Here is a 21121-nt window from a genome sequence, read left to right as displayed (position 1 = left end):
TCCCACAACTCTGGCTACCTGTCGCAGAGAAGTCCGGTCTTTGGAAATCGTCTGCCGTAACGTATGCCTGATCTTGGCTATCTTCTTCGAGGGAAGACTGAGGGAGGCTCCGACGGAGTCTATGACAAAACCTAGAAAGGTAATTTTCTGACATGGAACCAGAACCGACTTGGATTCGTTGATGACGAAACCCAGCCTTTGGAGAAGCTGGACCGCCTGCTGGAGCTGACCATTTAAGGTTACCGGGCACTGGCCCATCAAAAGAATATCGTCCAGGTAGACGATCATCCGAATACCCTGTCCCCGCAGGAACTCCACCACCGGGTGCAGCACCTTCGTGAAGCACCAAGGGGCCGAGGAAAGACCGAAGGGAAGGGCGGTGAATTCGAACACTCTGTCCTTCCAGCAGAATTGAAGGAAACGTCGATGGGGAGGATGGATGGGTACCACCAAATAAGCGTCTTCCAGATCCAACCTCACCATCCACATCCCGAAGGAGGTGAATCCCCTCCATTTTGAAGTGACGGTAGACCAACCAACTGTTGAACTCCTTGAGGTTGATCACCGGACGTTTGCCCCCATCCGTCTTGTCTACCAGGAAGACATTGCTGAGGAAACCAGCGGGATGCCGCGTTGATAGGCGAATGGCCCCTTTCTGGAGTAACTCCGAGACCTCTTCGTCTATCAAGCGCGCGTCGGACTCGGAGAAAATGATCGGCCGCGGGGGCACACTTGAAATGGCCGGTCGTAGAAGTCTATGTGGAACCCCCGCACGGTTTGCAAAACCCAGGCGTCTGCAGTGAGCGATGCCCACTCCTCGTAAAAGGCCGCCAACCTGCCCCCCATGAGGACCGGGTCCGAAGACCGTACACTTACAGTTGGAAGTATTGGGTCCAGGGTTCTTGCGGTAGCCTCGACCGCCGAAGCGTTGCCCTCTCGTGGGGTAAAAGCTATTGAAGTTCGCTGAGGTCTGATATTGGCCTCTGCCGGAGCCTTGCCCTCTACCGTTGGCTTGCTGCCCTGCACGGCCGGTCGGGTGGCCCCTGCCCCGACCGGCCCCTTGGGAAAAACGTTGTTGGAACACACGCTTAATGCTGGACTGCGCTTTGTCCAGCGAAGTGAACGTGGACACAAATTTGCCGAGCTCTTTAATAAAAGGCTTGCCAAAGAGGCCGCCCTGGGCGACCGCCCCCGCTTCCGAAGAAGCCAAATCGCCTAACTTCAGGTCCAGCTTGATAAGCAGGGATCTCCGACGTTCGGTGGACAGGGCGCAGTTGGCGTTCCCCCAAAAAATATTACCCTCTGCGCCTAATTGGACAAGACCTCAGGGGAAATAACTGTGCCATTGGCTTTCGACTCCTCCGCCATGTCGAGGATCTTTGTGGCGGGACCCACAGCGTCCAACAATTTATCCTGGCATGACCGCCAGGAACGGTCGATGCCCTTGCGTGGATCCTTCATAAATTTGGCGAGGAAGGTGGCCATCTTTGCGTCTAACTTGGGCGTCAGGGCCACCTTACCCTCAAATGTGGGCCTCGGACACTCCCCTCGTAGGCAACCCCTTGCGTCTTTTTCCAAAGGCTTACGCAGGCGACCTGCCACGAACTTTGCCACTGTGTCCCCCGGCGTCCAGGCAGCGGACCGCGGATGCATAATCTCATCCGGGTCCAACATGCCGGAACTGTCCCAGGGCAACTCAGTGGCCGAGCCCGAGGGACGCCAAGAGCGGACCGATTCTCCGTCGTCATCAGTATCAGGGGAGTCCAGCCCCGGAGACGGAGGCGCGGTCTCCAAAACCACAGAAGGTTCAGGGTCCGAAAGTGGTGCGGGGGGGCCAGCAGTCGCCTTGGCCAAGAAAGCGTCCCTGAGACGCTCAAAGGCGCCTCTGTCCACCCCTGCCCCCCTTCCGGAGCTCCTTCCCTGCAGGGTTTCTTTGGCGCGGAGGGGCCCTCACCGGAGGGGCCTGGGAGGCCAGTAGGCGCTCCCAAATGGGCCTGCGCCAGTTTGGCGCATTCTTCTACAATGCGCGCAGACAACCGGTCCTCCATGGGACCCACCACCTCAGTCACACAGCGATAGATAGAGCGGTCGACTGCTTGGTAAAACTCCTCATCCTGTAAGTAGGAGCGGGGTTCCTCAAAATAATCCCCCTGCTCCATGGCTGTTAAGCTAAATAACTATCAACTGTGGCAAAGCTGCACTAAGCACCAGACCCTCCCACACAGAGGGCGTCAGGGAACCAGCTATGGGCAGACAACTTTGAACTGCAATGACTTTTTGGGCCAGGGGCACACTGGCAAGGTAGGCCACACGTTAGAGCCCCCAAACGCGCTGACCCTCCACACTGGGACCGGGTCGAACCACCCCTTATTGCGCGTTGAACCACACAGAAAACGTTTCCCAAATGTGCATGTGCCAGTCGGCGATTTACGCGGTCTCCGCCGCCAATACAGACCCCGCAGGGCGTCAACACACAAATTCCCGGGCCAGATACAGACCCGGAGCACCGGGCGTCAAGAGGTGGAGAGGGCAAAGCTCCGTGGCAGGCCGGCTCCTCCGCGCGTCTCCTCAGAGTGAAGGGAGCGCACCAAGGAGCAGGCGAGACGTACGGGCGCCCCCTGGCGGGCGCTATCAACACCGCACCGCTGTCAGGACAAACGCCGCAAAAGGAGCGAGGACGCTCCCGCGGCTGGGGCTCTGCAGGGAAAAAGTACAGAAACAGTAACAGAGCCCAAATAAACACCCCGGTCCGATCCCCAGACGGGCAAATACATTTAATAAACAAGAGAGAAAATGCCACTTAACTGACTGCTGCGTGAGCAGCGAAGAAAGAGGAGGAAGATCGAGAAGGGACTGGCTATCATACCGGGACTGGACATAGTGAAAGGACTAATGTTGAAAGGCTCATGGGAGCTGTAGTTCGTTGGATTTGCAGACTTTTAAGAAATCGTTTCCAAGTTTTCCTGCAGTTTAAAACATGGATTGGAGCTTTTCTAAGGCTGCTGTATTTTGTGTATTTGTAATAAAGCGAAGGAAGAAAAGCATAATCCGAAGCCTCCGGTCCTGACATAGAATCCAATAGATTTAGTTTTTTAGTAAATTATTAAACCGTACCACAAATCTTTCTTTCAGTGTAAAAATTGTAAAGATGCCTGACTGCCCAAAAACATTTCTTCAAATACGTGGTATAAAACTTATTATACAAGACTTTGTTCTGTTTCACACGGAGATGTTTAAAACACTGAATGATTAAGGCAAGAAAAACAGCACAGCCATCATAAAATATAAAATGAACTCTATTATTTAAGGATCACAGTTTATAAAAACAAAAATATTCTATATTATGACACGCACACACGTGCACATACACACACAGTAAAAGGCAACGGAAAAGACGTAAAAATTAAAGAATGGTATCAAATGGCATACTAGATCAAACTGATCTCTTATGTAAGGCTGTCAGATGCTTGTGCTAACTAGAAACAATTCACTCACACTAGCATCAGCAAAAAATGAAAATTGGCATCTGCACCAACTAAGGGTTGCAGAAATACTCCAATGTTTGCTTCTTTTATGCCCCTCTACTAGCAGCAAATAAAAAAATCATTTATATTTGATGAGGGAAATGGGTATAAAAACAATGGATAAAATGTGTCTATTCCTACTGAGTGACAAATAAAAGAACATTTTTATGAAGGTGCTCAGGTTTCGAAGTTTTGTTTAGTTATTGCAACTCCACCAGAGAACAAACAGCCAAAGCAAGATTCCTCTAACTCGCAGCCAACAAGTAATTTTCACATTCCCTCATGACCAAATGTTCCATACACTCTAGAGAATTTTGTGGTTTGCCTTTCTTAACACCACTGAAGATTCAGATGTTTGTGACAGACTCTTTGTTTGGTTGTTGTTTATTTTGATATGCCTCTTAGAGTTGACTTATCCTCTAAAACCACTAAAAGGCTGCACGTTTTACAAGTTTTGAAACATAAGGAAAAAAAAACAAAAGTACAAGAATAAAGATAGAACTCTCTAAAGCACTTATGTGCAAATGCCAAAGAGTAATGCAAACTGTTCAACAACGTAATTAAAAAGCACACACATTGAATATAAATACTCAAATTTGAAAAAAAGCTGTGACCTTGTTTATCTGATGCTTACCTGGTTGCATTGCCACCGTGGGCTAGCGCACAATCTTTCTGCAATTTGTCTACCACACAGGCACCTCTGCTTGCTCACTCTCGGGCAGGGCTGACAGTCTCCTAAAAAGTGGAAATGTTCAGTTTTGATCCCATGTTGATGTCATTCATAATAAAAGGAAAAGGAAATAAACACAACAGCACAAGATTATTAAAGAATAATTTTCAAGTTGGCTTACACCCGAAATAGAAAACAAAGGAACTTCAACCTAGATTTGAGGATCAAACCTCTACATAACCCAGTCTCATGTAAAAATTTAAAAAATATATTTTTTATTTCAGAACTTGACACTAGAGCATCAGGCCAAGAGCACTAGAGAATAGAATTACATGAAGGATTACAATGATATGTCTGTCTTACATCTATACGACTTCAAACAGAAAAACATAAGCATACAACTATCAATCTAAATATTCTGTTTCAACACGAAGGATCAATCGAAACATATTGTTGGTGTTCAGACCTTCAGTGTAGATGAGAAAAATGTATAAAGTAAATGGGATAAGAAAAATAATACTGACTTCCATAATGCCTTTGAAACAAACTGGTATTAGTATTTTTATAGCGCAAATGGAGCTAGTGAGCAACATACTGCTCTGGAGAATATTGGAGCTAGGGGATGATTCAAGCGATTGTCCATGAGAGGTGCAGGAGGTCCTAAGGTGAGGGAAGCACCGAGGTACATTATCAGTAACAGATGGTGCTCCTTGAGGTTGTTTGTTTTCACCTCCTTGATGAAATAGAACAGGAGTGAGGTTCCTACCAGACAAGCTGAAAACACTAAACCAAGAGGAGAGATTTGCTTAGTAGAGGGAAATTGTTCCAGATCGTTCATGCTTCGACTGAGGTTTGACTTCTTGTCTTTTTATTTTTTGCACATATTTATTCTAAGGCTGGCTCTGTTGAGGCTAGAGGTGGGCAAAATTAGGTTATTTATTTATTTTAAATCTGTGGTAAAACGTCAGGCAATTCTGCTGGTATCGCAGCTGAGCCCCACATTTGTGTTGCTGAGACACAGGCAGAGTGCCATGCAGCACAAGTTCCTTTTTCCATGCAGCGAGGAATGCAAGGGATGAAGAATTCTTCTACCATCCACCACTGTCAGAGGCCAGACACTGCAATTACTTTGATAATCATTAAATTGGGATAATTGCACCCTGACAATCCATCGAAGAAGGGAAAGTTACTTTAATGCAAGTATCATTAAGCTTAATACATTGCTCAGTCCCTCACAGTGCTCCTAAAAACAACTGAGCTGCTCGTGTTCTTTTCTGCCTGGGGAGCAGCAGAAAAACCTTGATTCCACTATCAAGGCAGAAAAAACTTGTGTATTTAAATTCCCTATCCCTAGTTGCTATTAGTGGCTACTTTTTCTGCTAGGTAAAATATTACGCTTTCTTTTAGGTGAAGGAGCAGCTGTTTAACAGGTGGTCTTGAAGACTCAAGACAGCGCCAGTACAGCAGCACAGGAGTGATGTATGTTGTACCTCTTTAGACCTTTCATGAATCGGGCAGTGTTGATCAAAACACTCTTCAGTAGAGTAATTGTTAGGTCAAGACGTCGGTGACTAGTGCACTGCTACCATTGAGATGGAAGATCAGTGCCTGGATGGTCATTCGGCAATCATGATCTGAAAGGAAGAGCTATTACCACTAGCTGAGTTTTCAAGAAAATATGGAATTCAATCAATCAATCATAGCACTTGTATAGCGCGCTACTCACCCGGAAGGGTCTCAAGGCGCTTGGGGGAGGGGGTCGCTACTGCTCGAACAGCCAGGTCTTGAGTTGTCTCCTGAAGGCGAGGTGGTCCTGGGTCAGCCGAAGGTGGATGGGGAGGGAGTTCCATGTCTTGGCTGCCAGGTAGGAGAAGGATCTGCCTCCGGCAGTGGCTCTTCGGATGCGTGGAACGGCGGCGAGGCTAGCTGAACGTAGCTGGCGGGTGGGCGCGTGGAAGGTCAGGCGGTCGTTGAGGTACTTGGGGCCCAGGTTGTGGAGAGACTTGTGGGTGAGGAGCCTGAACGTGATCCTCTTGTTGACGGGGAGCCAGTGCAGGTTCCTCAGGTGGCCGGAGATGTGGCTGCGTCGAGGGATGTCCAGGATGAGTCGGGCGGAGGCGTTCTGGATGCGTTGTAGTCTTTTCTGTAGCTTGGCTGTGATTCAGGCGTAGAGGGTGTTTCCGTAGTCCAGCCGGCTGGTGACGAGGGCCTGGGTGACCGTCTTCCTGGTTTCGATCGGTATCCATTGGAAGATCTTGCGGAGCATGCCGAGGGTGTGGAAGCATGAAGAGGAGACGGCGTTGACTTGTCTGGTCATGGAGAGGGAGGAGTCCAGGATGAAGCCCAGGTTGCGTGCGTGGTCTGTCGGCTTGGGGGCGGTGCCCAGGGCAGGGGGCCACCAGGAGTCGTCCCAGGCGGATGGTGAGGGTCCCAGGATGAGGACTTCCGTCTTGTCTGAGTTCAGTTTCAGGCGGCTGTTCTTCATCCACTCGGCGACGTCTTTCATCCCTTCGCTGAGGCAGGTTCTGACGGTGTCGGGGTCTCTGGTGAGGGAGAGGATCAGCTGGGTGTCGTCGACGTAGGAGATGATGTTGAGGTTGTGTTGGCGAGCGATGGCTGCGAGGGGTCCCATGTAGACGTTGAAGAGGGTGGGGCTGAGTGAGGATCCTTGCGGGACGCCGCAGATGACTTCGGTGGCCTCGGAACGAAACGGGGGGAGGCGGACTCTCTGTGTTCTTCCAGCTAGGAACGAGGCGATCCACTTCAGTGCCCTCTCTTGGATGCCGGTGTTGCTGAGGCGTTGGACTAGGGTGCGGTGGCAGACAGTGTCGAACGCGGCGGAGAGGTCCAGGAGGATGAGTGCCGCTGTTTCCCCGTTGTCGAGAAGGGCTCGGATGTTGTCGGTGGCAGCTATGAGGCGGTCTCGGTGCTGTGGTAGGCTCTGAAGCCGGAATGCGAGGGGTCGAGGGATCCATTCGTCTTGAGGAAGGCGGCAAGCTGTCTGTTGGCGATCTTCTCGATGACTTTGGCAGGAAAAGGGAGGAGCGAGATGGGGCGGAAGTTCTTGAGGTCGGTGGGGTCCGCTGTTGGTTTCTTCAGTAGGGCGCTGAGCTCGGCATGCTTCCAGCTCTCCGGGAAGGTGGCGGTGGCGAAGGAGGTGTTGATGATGTCTCGGAGTTGGGGTGCGATGGTGGAGTCGGCCTTGTTGAAGATGTGGTGGGGGCAGGGGTCGGTTGGAGATACGGAGTGGATGGTGTTCATCGTGCGGGCTGTGTCTTCGGTGGTCACTGCAGTCCAGGTGCGGAGGGTGGCAGTGGGGTGTGTTGGTTCGACGGTAGGGTGCGAGGATGGTGTGTCGAAGCTGTTGTGGATGTCGGCGATCTTGCGGTGGAAGAACGAGGCAAGGGAGTCGCAGAGATCTTGTGAAGGGGTGATGTCGTTGTTGCCGGTGCTGGGGTTGGAGAACTCCTTGACGATGCTGAAGAGTTCCTTGCTGTCGTGGGCGTTGTTGTCCAGTCGGTCCTTCAGTGATTTCTTCTTGGTGGTGCGGATGAGCTGGTGGTGCTTGCGGTCGCGTGTTTGAGGGCGGTCATGTTGTCCGTGGTCCGGTCGAGGAGCCAGGCTTTCTCGAGGGTGCGGCAGGTCTTCTTGGAGTCCTTGAGTTCTTCGGTGAACCAGGGGGCCTTCTTGCTTCTGGGTTTGCTGGGGGGGTTCTTCAGTGGCGCGAGGTCGTCGGCGCAGGCGGTCAGCCATTGCGTGAAGTTGCGGGCTGCTTCGTTGGGGTCCGGTGTGCTGGCAGGTGGGTTCTGGCTGAGGGAGGCGGTGAGCTGGTCGGCGGTGATCTTGCTCCAGCTCCTGTGAGGAACCTGTTGCGGGTGGTGGTGGGTGGTGGATTTCCTGAAGCTGAAGTGGACGCAGCTGTGGTCGGTCCAGTGAAGTCCGGTGGAGTGGCTGAAGGAGATGTGCTTGCTGGATGAGAAGACGGGATCAAGCGTGTGGTCGGCGTAGTGAGTGGGGGTGGTGGCCAGTTGCTTGAGTCCAAGGTTGTCGAGGTTGTCCAGCAGGGTGACTATGTTGCGGTCCTTATTGTTCTCCAGGTGGAAGTTGAGGTCCCCTAGGAGGATGTAGTCGACGGAGCGGAGGGCGTGAGGGCTGATGAAGTCCGTGATGTCTTCGCTGAATTGTGTGCGTGGTCCCGGGGGTCTGTAGATGAGGGTTCCTCTGAGGGTCGTCTTTGGGTCGGTGAGGATCTGGAAATGGAGGTGTTCGGCGGTGGTGTAGGTGTCGTTGGCGTCGGTCGTGATGCGGATGGTGTTCTTGTGGACGATGACGATGCCTCCTCCGGTCTGGTTGACGCGGTCCTTCCTGATGATCTTGTATCCATCTGGGATGGCGATGGCGATGTCGGGTGCTGAGGAGGCGTTCATCCAGGTTTCAGTGAGGAAGGCGACGTCTGGTGATGTTGTGTCAAGGAGGTTCCAGAGTTCGACGGCGTGTCTGTGGACGGAGCGGGTGTTGAGCAGGATGCACTTGAGGTCGCTGCTGGGCTTTGGCTTAGCGGGCGCGGTCCATGTTCGGAGGCAGGTGAACTTGCAGGTAGTGCAGGTGAAGGGTCCGTGGAAGCGTTTCGGTGCGGCCCGGCAGCAGGCGGGGTTCCGGCCGGCGTTGAGGGCGGCGGCGTCGTAGGTCTGTCGGTAACCTACTTTCCAGAAAAGTAAAGTGCAGGTCAACCATAGCTGAGGGCAAGTTCTAACTTGACTGTTATCAATCCCACTTGGCATGGCTGGAATTCTGACTAGTGCCCTCTATACACCGATATATGCGAGGTATCATTTAAATTGGAAAGAACCTGAGGATATAGTATGGTATTACAGTTGTATTTATACACGAATTTCTATTGCTTTAATTTGGGCAGAGAAATGCAGATTCTTTCTATTTTACACAGCTTTCATGGCATTGCAGGTAGAAGATCCTTCGTCCATGACTACTTGAGTACCCAGTCTGCCAGCTCCTCTACTTCTTTGGTTCGTTCAGGTATAGCTTCCTCATTTGAATAGTTTAATATGTATTTTCTTTCAATTATTTAGCTAATCACCATTCAGGTTTTGGGGCCAACACTATCAGTATGAAGTACTTGATAATTACAACCATGTCACTACCTTTAAACAGAGATGATAAGACTTAAGAAGATATTCACCAGACTCAAAGTCAGTTCAGCTGCTTGCGAATAAGCATAAGCTTTCCTTTTGCATTTGTCTGTGGACATGGAATAATCTTTTGACAGAGAAATATTTCCATTAACCAACAAAGCAAACTATTTTGAGTAACTGAGGAACTTCTTAGCGCCACAGTTTCTAAAGTCATGATTGCTGGCTCCGATGAGTTACTTGACAACATCTCTGAAGATATTAATGCTAAAGTTGTGTCTGTCTGGCAAGACACTGGGAAAGAACAATTGTTGCACCTCATTAACTTGCTGCTTTTCCAAGATAAAAAACAATTGGTCTTTGCTTCATATGTGGGCCTTTAACTGGCCATAAATATACTAATCCTGTGGCCACATGCAAATCCAGCAAGCATTCTAAAAAATAAGACCTTTTTACCACTATGGCATTGTGTCACTTTGTGAATCCCTTTTATTATTTTTTTATAAGTTAATAATGTAACAGTAGGATATTGCATTTATGTACATCTTATCTTATAAGAGGTTATCTATCAGAAGATTCAACATTGCTAATGTGCTTTCAAATTAACACTTGCTTTAACTTGGCTGAATAAAATGCTTATCGGAACATTAGAGTGAATAATTTATAAAAGTTTATTTATCCCACACTGATTTTTTTTCTTAATCAACCATTTTTTTCAGTATAAGTTACACTTTCCATGGTTGCCAATTTAATCTGTGATTCTATACGGAGTGAAAATACTGATGCAGTAATTCAGCAGCCGAATTTTGGGATGTGGACATACTGCAGTATACCAAATTGTGACCAATGAATTGGGGAACAAACATTAGAAATCGGTGTCTCTGCAAAGATTCCCGGATGCGATTCCCCATTTTCCAGTGACAAACTCACCAGGACTGAGGCATAAGTCTCCAGAAAAATCTAATATAATACCACAGGCACTTTCATTAAAACAACCAGTAAATGCAATATTGAATATACTGCCATGGATTGGTTGCTTTGGGTTTTATGATGCAGTAAAGTACATGTCGAATATATTTCCCTTTTTGGGAATGCAGTTAGGGCTGATCCGTTTCCCCCCACTCTTTTTAGTTTTCACTCAAGACTGCTTGGCAAACTTCTTTCTGCATTTAAAGTTTATAACTTCATGAATGCAAATGACACACAAAGAATCACGTGTCTTGAAAAAAGAGAAAGAGCATCACTTTCTTACTTCTAGATAATTCTGTAGTTCACCAAAAGGTGATACATGTCTCATCATTTCATAAAACGTACTCTGTAAACCAAGAGATGTTGCTTGATAAAAGGGCAAACCCCATTTAGGATCGAGCCTCAATGGAGCAGTATTCTATCACCATCTCAATGATGAGAAGTGTGGGAAAATTGGTGGGCACCACAAACACTAATGCTGAAAATTCTGACATGTTTAACTGCTGCAATTCCATAGTAGGCAATTCAGGTAAACCTCTACCTGTGCTTTCTTTCAAATATGTATATGTAGCAAAAGTTATACTGTATCCAGATATCAATGTGTGCAGAATTCTGTTGCCAGACCTTGACCAAAATAAAGGAAAACTGATCATTTATCGCCAGCTCTGAACCAATGGTATTTGTTTTCAGTCCACAAAAGAACAGAGTTTTAAATTATTTTGCACATAGAGAATTTGATGATAAGGGACCTATCTTACTGAGAAATAAACTCATAAAATGCTTCCCTTACAGAAATGTAAATTCCTCTGCCACACCTTTCCTCAAAATACCAACCTTCCATATAACCTGCCTCACTATTCCCTCAATCAGACTTCAAGCTTCAGTTATGGAATACTCCACCCTTCAGCATTGCAACATGCGTGAGCATTTACAGTTCCATAAAGCCCAGAAACATGGATTTACATTCAGTAATTTGCTGTCAATCATTTTCTTGAACTGTAATGTACACATCACTGTGATGGTTTATTGCTCTGTATCTGTCCTTAATAATGAACCCATTAACGCACAAGTTACTTACCTTTGGTAACGATATATTTGTAAGAAACATTAGCAGTGATAGATTCCTTACCTTAGAATTACCCCCAGGCGTCAGACTGGATCCGGAATGTTTTTCGTCAGCAGTATCCCTGCGCGTCGGTAGGCGTCGTCGTGCGGCTCCGCGTTCATCGTTGGCGGCGTGATGAAGTCGTCAGAGCTACTTAGACGCGCACACGCACGCGGACGTCAATTCTGTACACGACTTTCTGCGCCGGGAACAAAGATCCATGCAAGTTACTGACCACTGGTGCCATGATACTAGGGCCCTGAAAGGGATGACCTTAACCCTAGAAATCAGTTTGCAGAACGGGGAGGATGGGTGGGGCAGTAAGGAATCTATCACTGCTAATGTTTCTTACAGATATATGGTTACCAAAGCTAAGTAACTTGTGCATCTGAAAGAAACACGTAGTGATAAATTCCTTACCTTAGAATAGAGACCCCAGCAATACCAACCCCGTTGGTGAGTCTGCGAACCAAGATCACACCAGAAAGTCCTGGAGAACAGAACGGCCAAAAAAGCAGTCTCTCCGGACTTGGTTATCCAGGCAGTAGTGCTTGGTAAACGTGTGCAGAGAGGCAAACGGTAGCTGCCTGGCAAATGTCCTGCAAGGGAACACCGTGTCCAAGAGCAGTAGTGGCCGCCGCCGCCCTGGTAGAATGGGCACGCAGTCCCACCTGAGGCTCTTTGTTAGCCAACGAATAACAAGCCTTTATGCACAGACCAACCCATCGAGAAATGGTCAGTTTGTGCACGGCCCGACCTTTCTTAGCGCCCACGTAGCCAACAAAGAGTTGGTCATCCACCCGGAACTGTTGTGTGCGGCTCCGGTAGAAAGAGAGCGCACGTTTTGGATCCAGGAGATGGACCCTCTCTCCTCTATAGAAGGATGCGGAGGCAGAAAGAAGGAGGGCAAAGTGATGGTCTGCCCGATGTGAAAGGCAGTGACAACCTTTGGCAAAAAGGAAGGACGAGCTCTCAGAACAACTTTGTCCAGATGGACAAATAGAAAAGGAGGTTTAGAAGAAAGAGCATGGAGCTCACTCACTCTTCTGGCAGAGGTGATGGCAACCAGGAAAGCAGTATCTAGAGTTAGAAGACGAAGAGGGCAATTATGAAGTAGCTCAAAGGGAAAGCACATCAGAAAGGTAAGAACTAGATTCAAGACCCACTGAGGCATCATGAACGGAACAGGAGGAAACATGTGCGTGATGCCTTTCAAGAATATATTTACCACAGGGGACTTGAAAAGGGAATGCTGATCTGGGAGCCTCAGGAAGGCGGAAACGGCCGAGAGATAGCCCTTGGTAGTGCCCAGAGCAGAGCCCTGCTGGGCCAAAGAAAGAAGAAAAGGAAGGACCTCTGATAGAGGGTCATAAAGGGGATCCACAGCCTTTGCTGTGCACCATGCCACAAACCTATTCCCCCTACAGGCGTATACCGTTTTTGTGGAGGGACACCTGGCAGCCAGGATAACATTGCAGACTTCAGGAGGCAGGTCGAAAGACGTCAACTGCTGCCGCTCAATCTCCACACAAGGAGGTGGAGACTGGACAGGTTCAGGTGGAGGACAGTCCCCTGCTGCTGCAACAGAAGGTCCTCCCGAAGAGGCAGACTGATCGGGGGATCGATGCTCATACTGAGTAGCTCGAGATACCATACCCTTCTAGCCCAGTCAGGAGCCACAAGGATGACTTGGGCCCGGTCGCACCTGATCTTCTTCAGCACTCTGGGCATAAGTGGTATAGGCGGAAAAGGGTACTCGGGATCCAACATGCACTGACGGTTGAGTTCGTCCGCCCTGGCGTTCAGAGAACCTGTCAGGTGTTGAACTACCAGGGACATGCCCTGATGTTCCAGCCAAGCCCAGAGACGCAGAGCCTCTTGGCATAGGGTCCACGAACCCACCCGCCCTGTTTGTTGCAGTACCACATGGTGGTGGTGTTGTCCGTGAACACCTGCACTACACTTCCCCGGACAGATGGAAGGAATGCCTTCAGTGCCAGTCGGATCGCCCGAAGCTCCAACAGGTTGATGTGGAGCTGGGCCTCCGACGGAGACCAGAGGACTCTGATCTCCGCTTCTCCAATGTTGCCGCCCCATCCCAGAAGGGACACGTTTGTCACAACTGTATGCTCTGGTTGGGGAAGAGAGAGGGATCTGCCATTGACCCAATCGCGATTCATGAGCCACAACTGCAGTTGCCTTGCACTGCCCTCCGAGATCTGGACATGATCGGACAGGTTGCCCTGATGTTGTGCCCACAGGAACTTCAGGTCCCACTGCAGAGCCCGCATAACCCATCTGGCATGATCCACAAGCAGGATGCCATCAAGCCCAGCAGCCGAAGGGTCATCCTGACCGAAACCTGGGACAGAGGCTGAAAGATCAGAATCATAGCCTGAATGTCCCGGACCCGCTGTTCCGGAGGATAAACCCAAAACCGCGCAGAGTCCAGAACCGCTCCAATGAAAAGGAGTTTCTGCGAGGGAATCAGATGAGACTTCGGCACATTGATGGAGAACCCCAGCAAATGCAGGAGGTCGGCCGTCGTCTGGGGATGGGAAACAACTGACTGGGGCGAGCCCGCCTTCAACAACCAGTCGTTGAGATAGGGGAAGACTGAAACCCTTGATCTGCGCAGATGGACTGCGACTACCGCCATCACATTCGTGAACACCCGAGGGGCGCTGGTAAGGCCAAAGGGGAGCACAGTGAAATGAAAATGCTCGTGGCCTACCGTGAATCGCAGGCAGCGTCTGTGGGCAGGCAGGACAGGGACATGAAAATAGGCCTCCTGCAAGTCAAACGCCAACATCCAGTCTTGCGGGTCTATGGCAGACAAGACCTGAGCCAGCGTGAGCATCTTGAACTTCTCCTTCCGGAGGAAGCAATTGACGTTCTGAAGATCTAAGATAGACCCCCTTTGTCCTTCTTTGGAACCAGAATGTAGTGGGAATAACAACCACAACCTACTTCTGGAGTCGAAACGCGCTCGATGGCCCCCTTGGCCAAGAGGGCCGCAACTTCCTGTTGGAGAATCTCCAAGTGATCCGCCGACATACAGTAGTATTGAGGTGGCATGGCTGGAGAGATTGCCTCTTAGGGGAGGGAGTAGCCCCTTCGGACAAATTTGCAACACCCACTTGTCCGAGGTGATGGTGCGCCAGTGGTGGAGATGATGGCATATTCCTCCACACACTGGCGTCAGATGGGCCTGAAAGGTCGGACTCGGAGGGCTTTGAAGTAGATGCTGCAGGGGTGGAAGTGGACTGACCCGCCCACTGGCCCCCTGAACCGCCACGACGGTTCCCACGTCCGCAGTCACACTGAGGTTGTTGCTGCTGTGGCCTGTGGCTTTGCCAACGCTGCGGGCGCCTCTTCCATGGCCACGAAACGAGCGAAAGGCAGAAGGCGGAGGAGGCAGACAGGTCAAAGGATTTGGCCGTAGCCCAGGAGTCCTTGAAGCGCTGCAACGCACTGTCTGCCTTGTTGCCTTGTTGCGAATGCCATCAAAGGGCATGTCCATCAAGGTGTTCTGGACATCCCCTGAAAAGCCAGTTGTCCTCAACTACGAGGGGCGCCGAAGCACCACCATCGTGGAAATCGACCTGCCCAGTGAGTCAGCAGTATCCAGCCCACAACGTATGGTGAACTGCGCTGCATCTCTCCCAGCCGCAATCGCTTGGGCAAGAACTGCCTGGGCCTCCTCCGGGCAGTTGGGCAGCTGGGCAGCACCTGTGCAACAGCGTCCCACAGAGCGTGGGTATGACGGCCCAAGAGGCAAGTGGTGTTCAGCGACCGCAGCCCTTAGCTGGCAGATGAAAACAGTTTCTTGCCAAACAGTTCCAGCTTCTTGGATTCCCTATCCAGAGGTGCAGTAGGGAACTCGCTTTGGGAAGCTGAGGCTTGGACCACCAAGCTCTGGGGTGGGGTGTTGGGTGAGGAAGAGGGGGTCGCCCGGAGTCGGGCCACGTTCCTATCCACAGGAGCCCATGTGTTGGGTTTGGACCAGGTGCCCAAAAGAACGTCTGTCAGTGCTTGATTGAACGGCAGCAAGGGCTTCGAGGAGGTAGCCGCTGGCTGGAGCACTTCTGTCAGTAGGTTATTCCTGATGGCCACAGTAGGGAGTTCAAGGTGGAGAGCCTTGGCTGCCCTACGCAACACCACTGCGTAACTGGCTCCCTCCTCCGTAGCCACGGTAGGAGGAGACAGCATGCCAGGGTCAGGTGAGGTATCAAGACCACTAGCTTCCCCCAAATCCTCTGCCCAGTCCGAATCATAAGCACAATCCTGTGCCAGATGGTCCTCAGACCCCTCCCAGTCCTCCCCTTCCTCCGAAGTCTGTGGGACAGGCTCAAAATAAGGAGAATGGACATAGAGCATAAAAGGGTCCATCGGCGTCTGAATCTGCATCGAGCGACGCGATCTGGCACAGTGTCCGGGCTGAAACTGGGGACGACGACGTCCCGAGGAGGAGGCGATGTCCGAAGAGGTGCATGGGAGGCCAGCGGAGGTGTTACAAGGTCAACCGGAGTCGATTGGGGTCCGGCCCGGACCCCTGGGGTGGCCTGTCGCGCCAGGGTCAGAGCCGGCGGCGACACTGGGGCCGGAGCCGGAGATGGTAAGGCAGGACCCTCCGTCGGGCCCGCGGGGCCCGTAGGCACACCAGTGGGGCCAGACGGCCCAAAGAGTCGGGCCATGGCAGCAAGAAATTCTTGCACCTGATGAGCAGGTGTCGCCTCCGTACCCGGGAAGGGGAGGTAGACTGGGGGCGACGTCGCAGGCTCGGCCGGAGCAGCGGGGGTGGCCCCGCCCACACCCTCAGCCGCGTCGTGCAACAAGCGTTGGGAAGTCGAAGAGCGACGATGCTTCTTCGACTTCTTCTTGGAATGCTTCGACTTACCTGACCCCGAGTGCGAAGATCTAGATCCAGAAGAGTGGTGATGATGACTCCGTGACCGGTCCCTCGACCTCCCACGGGCCCGGGACCTTGAGCGGCACGGAGTAAACTGCCGGACTTCAAGCAACTTTCAGGACCGCACCCGCAAAGTCTTCGCTGCCATGGCTTGGCAGTCGTGGCACGACTTGGGGTCGTGGTCGCGCCCCAGGCAGTAGAGATACACGCAGTGGGGATCCGTCACTGACATCATGCGATGACAGTCCACACAGTTCTTGAAACCGGGCATCCGTACGACACCAGGAGTCGATCAACTCAAAAAGATGAGGTAAAAGGCCTCGAAAAAGTCAGTCAAAAAATTACTGGGGGTATTTGCTCTTCCCGGATCTGCGCTTGCTAGCACGGAAAAAGACAGAACCGACATCAGCGCGCGTGGGAGTGTCTAAGTAGCTCCGACGCCGTCATCACGGCGCCAGCGACGCACGCGGAGCCGCACAACAACGCCTACAGTCGCGCAGGGGTACTGCTGACGAAAAACATTCCGGAGCCAGTCGGACGCCTGGGGGTAATTCTAAGGTAAGGAATCTATCACTACGTGTTTCTTTCAGATCAACATGACACTGTGCAAACAAGGCAAGTCAGAACTTATTAGATTTCTCTAGCAGTCTCTTTTAACAAGTGTATTTCGTAAGAAGACATTCTGCATTTTTGGCTCCTGTGATACCACCAAGGGAAATTTCCAGTTCCTAAAATTATTTAAACTACACACATGGTAATCTAAGCATGTGTAATGTAAGTGGATTGGGAAAGCATTTATTTTCCACAAAATTGACAACATTATCCATGATGCAGCAGTCATATGAGGCTGCAACATTATGGCTTTATGACCCTACAAATGAATTGGCTTCCAAACTAGTCTTTAGGGCCAGTGCTGAAAATAAACCCAAAAGAGCTATGCTCATACATAGGGCATTATTTTCCCCTTCTGATACCATGAACAAGTCCCTAAAGGGCTTGCTCAATATTTCACGATCCCTCTGAGGTTAAAAGAGTACTTAATTCAGAGACAGACATATGGGATTCATCCATGACTTCAAAGAGAGAATAATTAGGTCAGGTGGAGGTCCTCGTTTTCGAAAAGGGTTTCCTTGGCACCGAGAGGAGCTTCGCTGCATTAAAATGTTCTCCCTGACTTTCTGATGGTGTTCTCGACATGCAGTGTGTCCTAAATGTGGATAGAGTGACAGATCTTGAGCCATGATCAAGGATCCTCACACTTGATAGAAAACGGTGTGAGTACCCTGTAGAAGGTAAATACTTTGAGTGAATATATATTTTCACAAAAGAAATGCATATGAGGAAATAAAACAAATGAAATAGCAAAGCCTTGTCTTTCTGGATCTCAAGCATAGAGTCAGAAACATAACTGAGCGGAAACTTGTCAGAGTACTGTGTACTGGGACTGAGGAAGTCTGCGTCAGCCTTAAATAGCAGTGTATGTTTTCCTCTATGCAAACCTCAATGAGAATGGTAACAAAACAAATTTAAATAAAACATTGATTCCCTTACATATGTAATGCTTTTTGTCTAAGTTGGTTAGACTGTTCACTCTCATCTCTAACAGTGTGCCAGGATCCTGAGTGTGAAAGGAGATATTCAGCGGTCATGAATTATATGCATTTATTTTCATGCAGTGTGACTGCCAACAGGCAGTAGTATTGTACAGGACAGCATGACAGTGTTTATTTTGAAAAGTATACTCTGTTGCTTGTGATTTTACACTAGCAAGCTAAAATGTGTAGCTGAATATAATGCTTTACACTTAAGATAAGACATATGTACCTTTGTGACAAGGCTGCTCACATTTGTGCTGCTCGCATTGCAATTTCCTCCCACATGGTAGCTGGCAAGACCACTCCTTGGCACTGCAGCGCCGTGGCACCGGCTTTGCTTTTTTACAGTAGCATGTTATGGTGACCATTTTTGGACACGGAGGACATGGGCCTAAACAACAAGGAAAATGCAAGATTATTAAAACATAAAAACAAGTTTCAATATAGATTTCTGACAAGTTTACTACCAAATACTCAATAGGTAATAATTACCTCTTTATAAATATTGCTAAATTCCACAAAGTAAACACATTTATTCACTGAGGCCAATACTATAGAGTGCAGCTTACTGAGCAAACGCACAAAGTCAGATGGGTTATATATTAGTTGCAAGAAAACGATGACAAAAAGCAAAACTCCACCAATAAGGGAACAGATATAATTTCCCATGTTATGCTTTGCAAATGTTTTGTTTATCAGGTGCTTGGGAAATTGATGAAAACAAATAAAATGGTGTAAGCAAAATATGTTTCCATGCCGCCTGTAATGGTATTTAATACAGAAAATGTTGATTACTGGTCATAACAAGACACATTAAAAAAAAGTGTGTTATTTAGTGTTTTGGATGTGGGAGATAGACCAAAAATGGGTGGATATCCTGCCCAGGCTCTTTAGAGTGCATACCCACGCAAGTCAAGTCAAGTCATAAAATTTGTATAGCGCACTACATACCCAGAGGGTTTCAAGGCGCTTAGGAAGGGGAGGAGGATTATTTGTCAAATATCCACGTTTTAAGCTGCTTTCTGAACGCTAGGTGATTCTGGGTGAGGCGAAGGTAAGCGGGGAGTGAGTTCCATGTTTTGGCAGCCAGGTATGAAAAGGATCTGCCTCCCATGGTGGTCTTGTTGATGCGAGGTACAGTGGCGAAGGCTTGGTTGGAGGAGCGAAGTTGGCGGGAGGGGGTGTAGAAGGACAGTCGAGAGTTGAGGCAATCTGGTCCGATGTCGTAGAGTGATTTGTGTGCGTGGGTAAGCAGTCGGAAAGTGATCCTCTTATTGACGGGTAGCCAGTGGAGGTCTTTAAGGTGACCAGAGATGTGTTCATTGCGTGGGATGTCTAGTATGAGCCTGGCTGAGGCATTTTGGATTCGTTGTAGTTTCTTCTGGAGTTTAGCGGTGGTGCCTGCGTAGAGGGTGTTTCCGTAGTCCAGTCGGCTCGTGACTAGAGCGTGGGTGACTGTTTTCCTTGTTTCGGAGGGGATCCAGCGAAATGTTTTTCTGAGCATGCGAAGAATGTTAAAGCAGGAAGAGGATACGGCGTTGACTTGTCTGTTCATGGAGAGTGAAGAATCCAGGATGACGCCAAGGTTCCGTGCATGGTCTGTCGGGATGGGTGCTTTTCCGAGGGCTTCCGGCCACCAGGAGTCGTCCCATGCAGAGGGGGATGTACCTAAGATGAGGACTTCTGTTTTGTCTGAATTCAGTTTCAGACGGCTTTGTTTCATCCATTCGGCGACTTCTTTCATTCCTTCGTGTAGGTTAGTTTTGGCGGTGTTGGGGTCCTTGGTGAGAGAAAGGATCAGTTGAGTGTCGTCCGCGTAAGAGATGATGTTGAGGTTGTGTTGGCGTGCGATGGCCGCGAGGGGGCTCATGTATACGTTGAAGAGGGTGGGACTGAGTGAGGATCCTTGAGGTACGCCGCACACACTCTAAATAAGGCAATGGCAACATGTTCCAATTGTTGGTGGATATCTGCACTCACCAATCTTTAAAGAACGCTCAAAGTCCGACTGAACAAATTCATCTTATTATTGTACTTGTTTACAGACCTAAGAGGATGTGTTCTCAGCAGACTGGTGTCAATATGAGACTTGTGTAACATGTAAACTTGAGATATCCAACTGGGTAACTCCAGGTTATATGTTGGACCTTCATACTAGCACACATTTATTAAACTTAATTTATCTTACAGTACAATATTGAAATTAAAATAAAAAACAGAAAGGCATACACCTTATAATACATATAACACAGAGGTATTTCATGTCCACAATAACATTTAAGCCATCAATGGTCCAAATATGTTTTAAACATAGATTTGTCAACTATTCTCCCTCAACACATCTAGTATGCCAGTATTACATGCTAATAAACTCTTTTCACATAGTGACGCCTAGTTCAATCACCAGCACCCAACATGTTTAGGCATATCTTCTCAACCTCGGAATTGGTGTACAATATTTTAAACCAATTTTAGGTCAAACCTACCAGAGAGCACAAGCTGCCTGGTTGTAAAAGACCGATTGTGGGCTTACCAAGTACGTACAGGAGCATACCTCCGCTGTTGGTTGGCTTTATTGTCACTCTCAATTGCTTGCTTTTTTATTCAATTACTTTCCTTGTCCCAGAATATCCATTTTGTGTTTGTCTCTCCCCTGGACTATAGTTTCTTTAGGATCTCTCGGATTGGCTGACCTCCCATCTTTTTACTGCTCACTTTAAGGGAACTATTTTTTTCTCTTTGCTTAAGCACTTAATGAGAGTGCATATGTCTTCTAGCTTTCTCCCTAAAGAACTTCTCCACCACCAAATACCCGCCTTCCAGGAGTTCAGTATAGCTGTCTCCCTCGTGCTGAAATGTCTTATGTGCCTCCGAACCCTTGTGTAGCTCTCCTTTTTGTGCTGCTTTTCCCCTCTCCCACCCACTCCCTACTGCTCCTTACACTCACGCCTCCACTGTACCCCACTATCTATTTAAAAAATATATATATTTGGACAACCAGCAAGCAAATTGCTGTCTGCCCTACTGCATATGCCTTAAAAAGCACTTTCATGTTACTTCATTTACTTTTTTGCTGACTGATGTATCATGGAACAGTAAATACAAAATATCTATATATGTCGCCCAGGGCATTTTATAGGCACACAAGCGTATTAACTAAACAGCATCCCCAAAAGATGTTGAAAAAGCCTATAGGCCC

General features: G+C 49.0%; 1 protein-coding gene across 1 annotated transcript in view; it reads right to left on the bottom strand.

Moving 5' to 3' along the window:
- The window catches only part of NFXL1 (nuclear transcription factor, X-box binding like 1), a 680877-nt gene that overhangs the window by 568376 nt on the left and 91380 nt on the right, over window positions 1–21121 (bottom strand). The window contains exons 7-8 of the mRNA XM_086962681.1: window positions 18152–18313; window positions 4159–4259 (exon numbers count right to left, since the gene is read on the bottom strand). Of these exons, the coding sequence (XP_086818807.1) occupies window positions 4159–4259; window positions 18152–18313 (263 nt within the window). The remainder of the gene's footprint in view (window positions 1–4158; window positions 4260–18151; window positions 18314–21121) is intronic.

The sequence above is a fragment of the Lissotriton vulgaris genome, chromosome 3_1, assembly GCF_964263255.1.
Source record: "Lissotriton vulgaris chromosome 3_1, aLisVul1.2, whole genome shotgun sequence".
Classification (NCBI taxonomy): Eukaryota; Metazoa; Chordata; class Amphibia; order Caudata; family Salamandridae; genus Lissotriton; species Lissotriton vulgaris.
The sequence above is the reverse complement of the archived record's forward strand: the minus strand, read 5'-3'. Positions and strand labels throughout refer to the sequence as shown.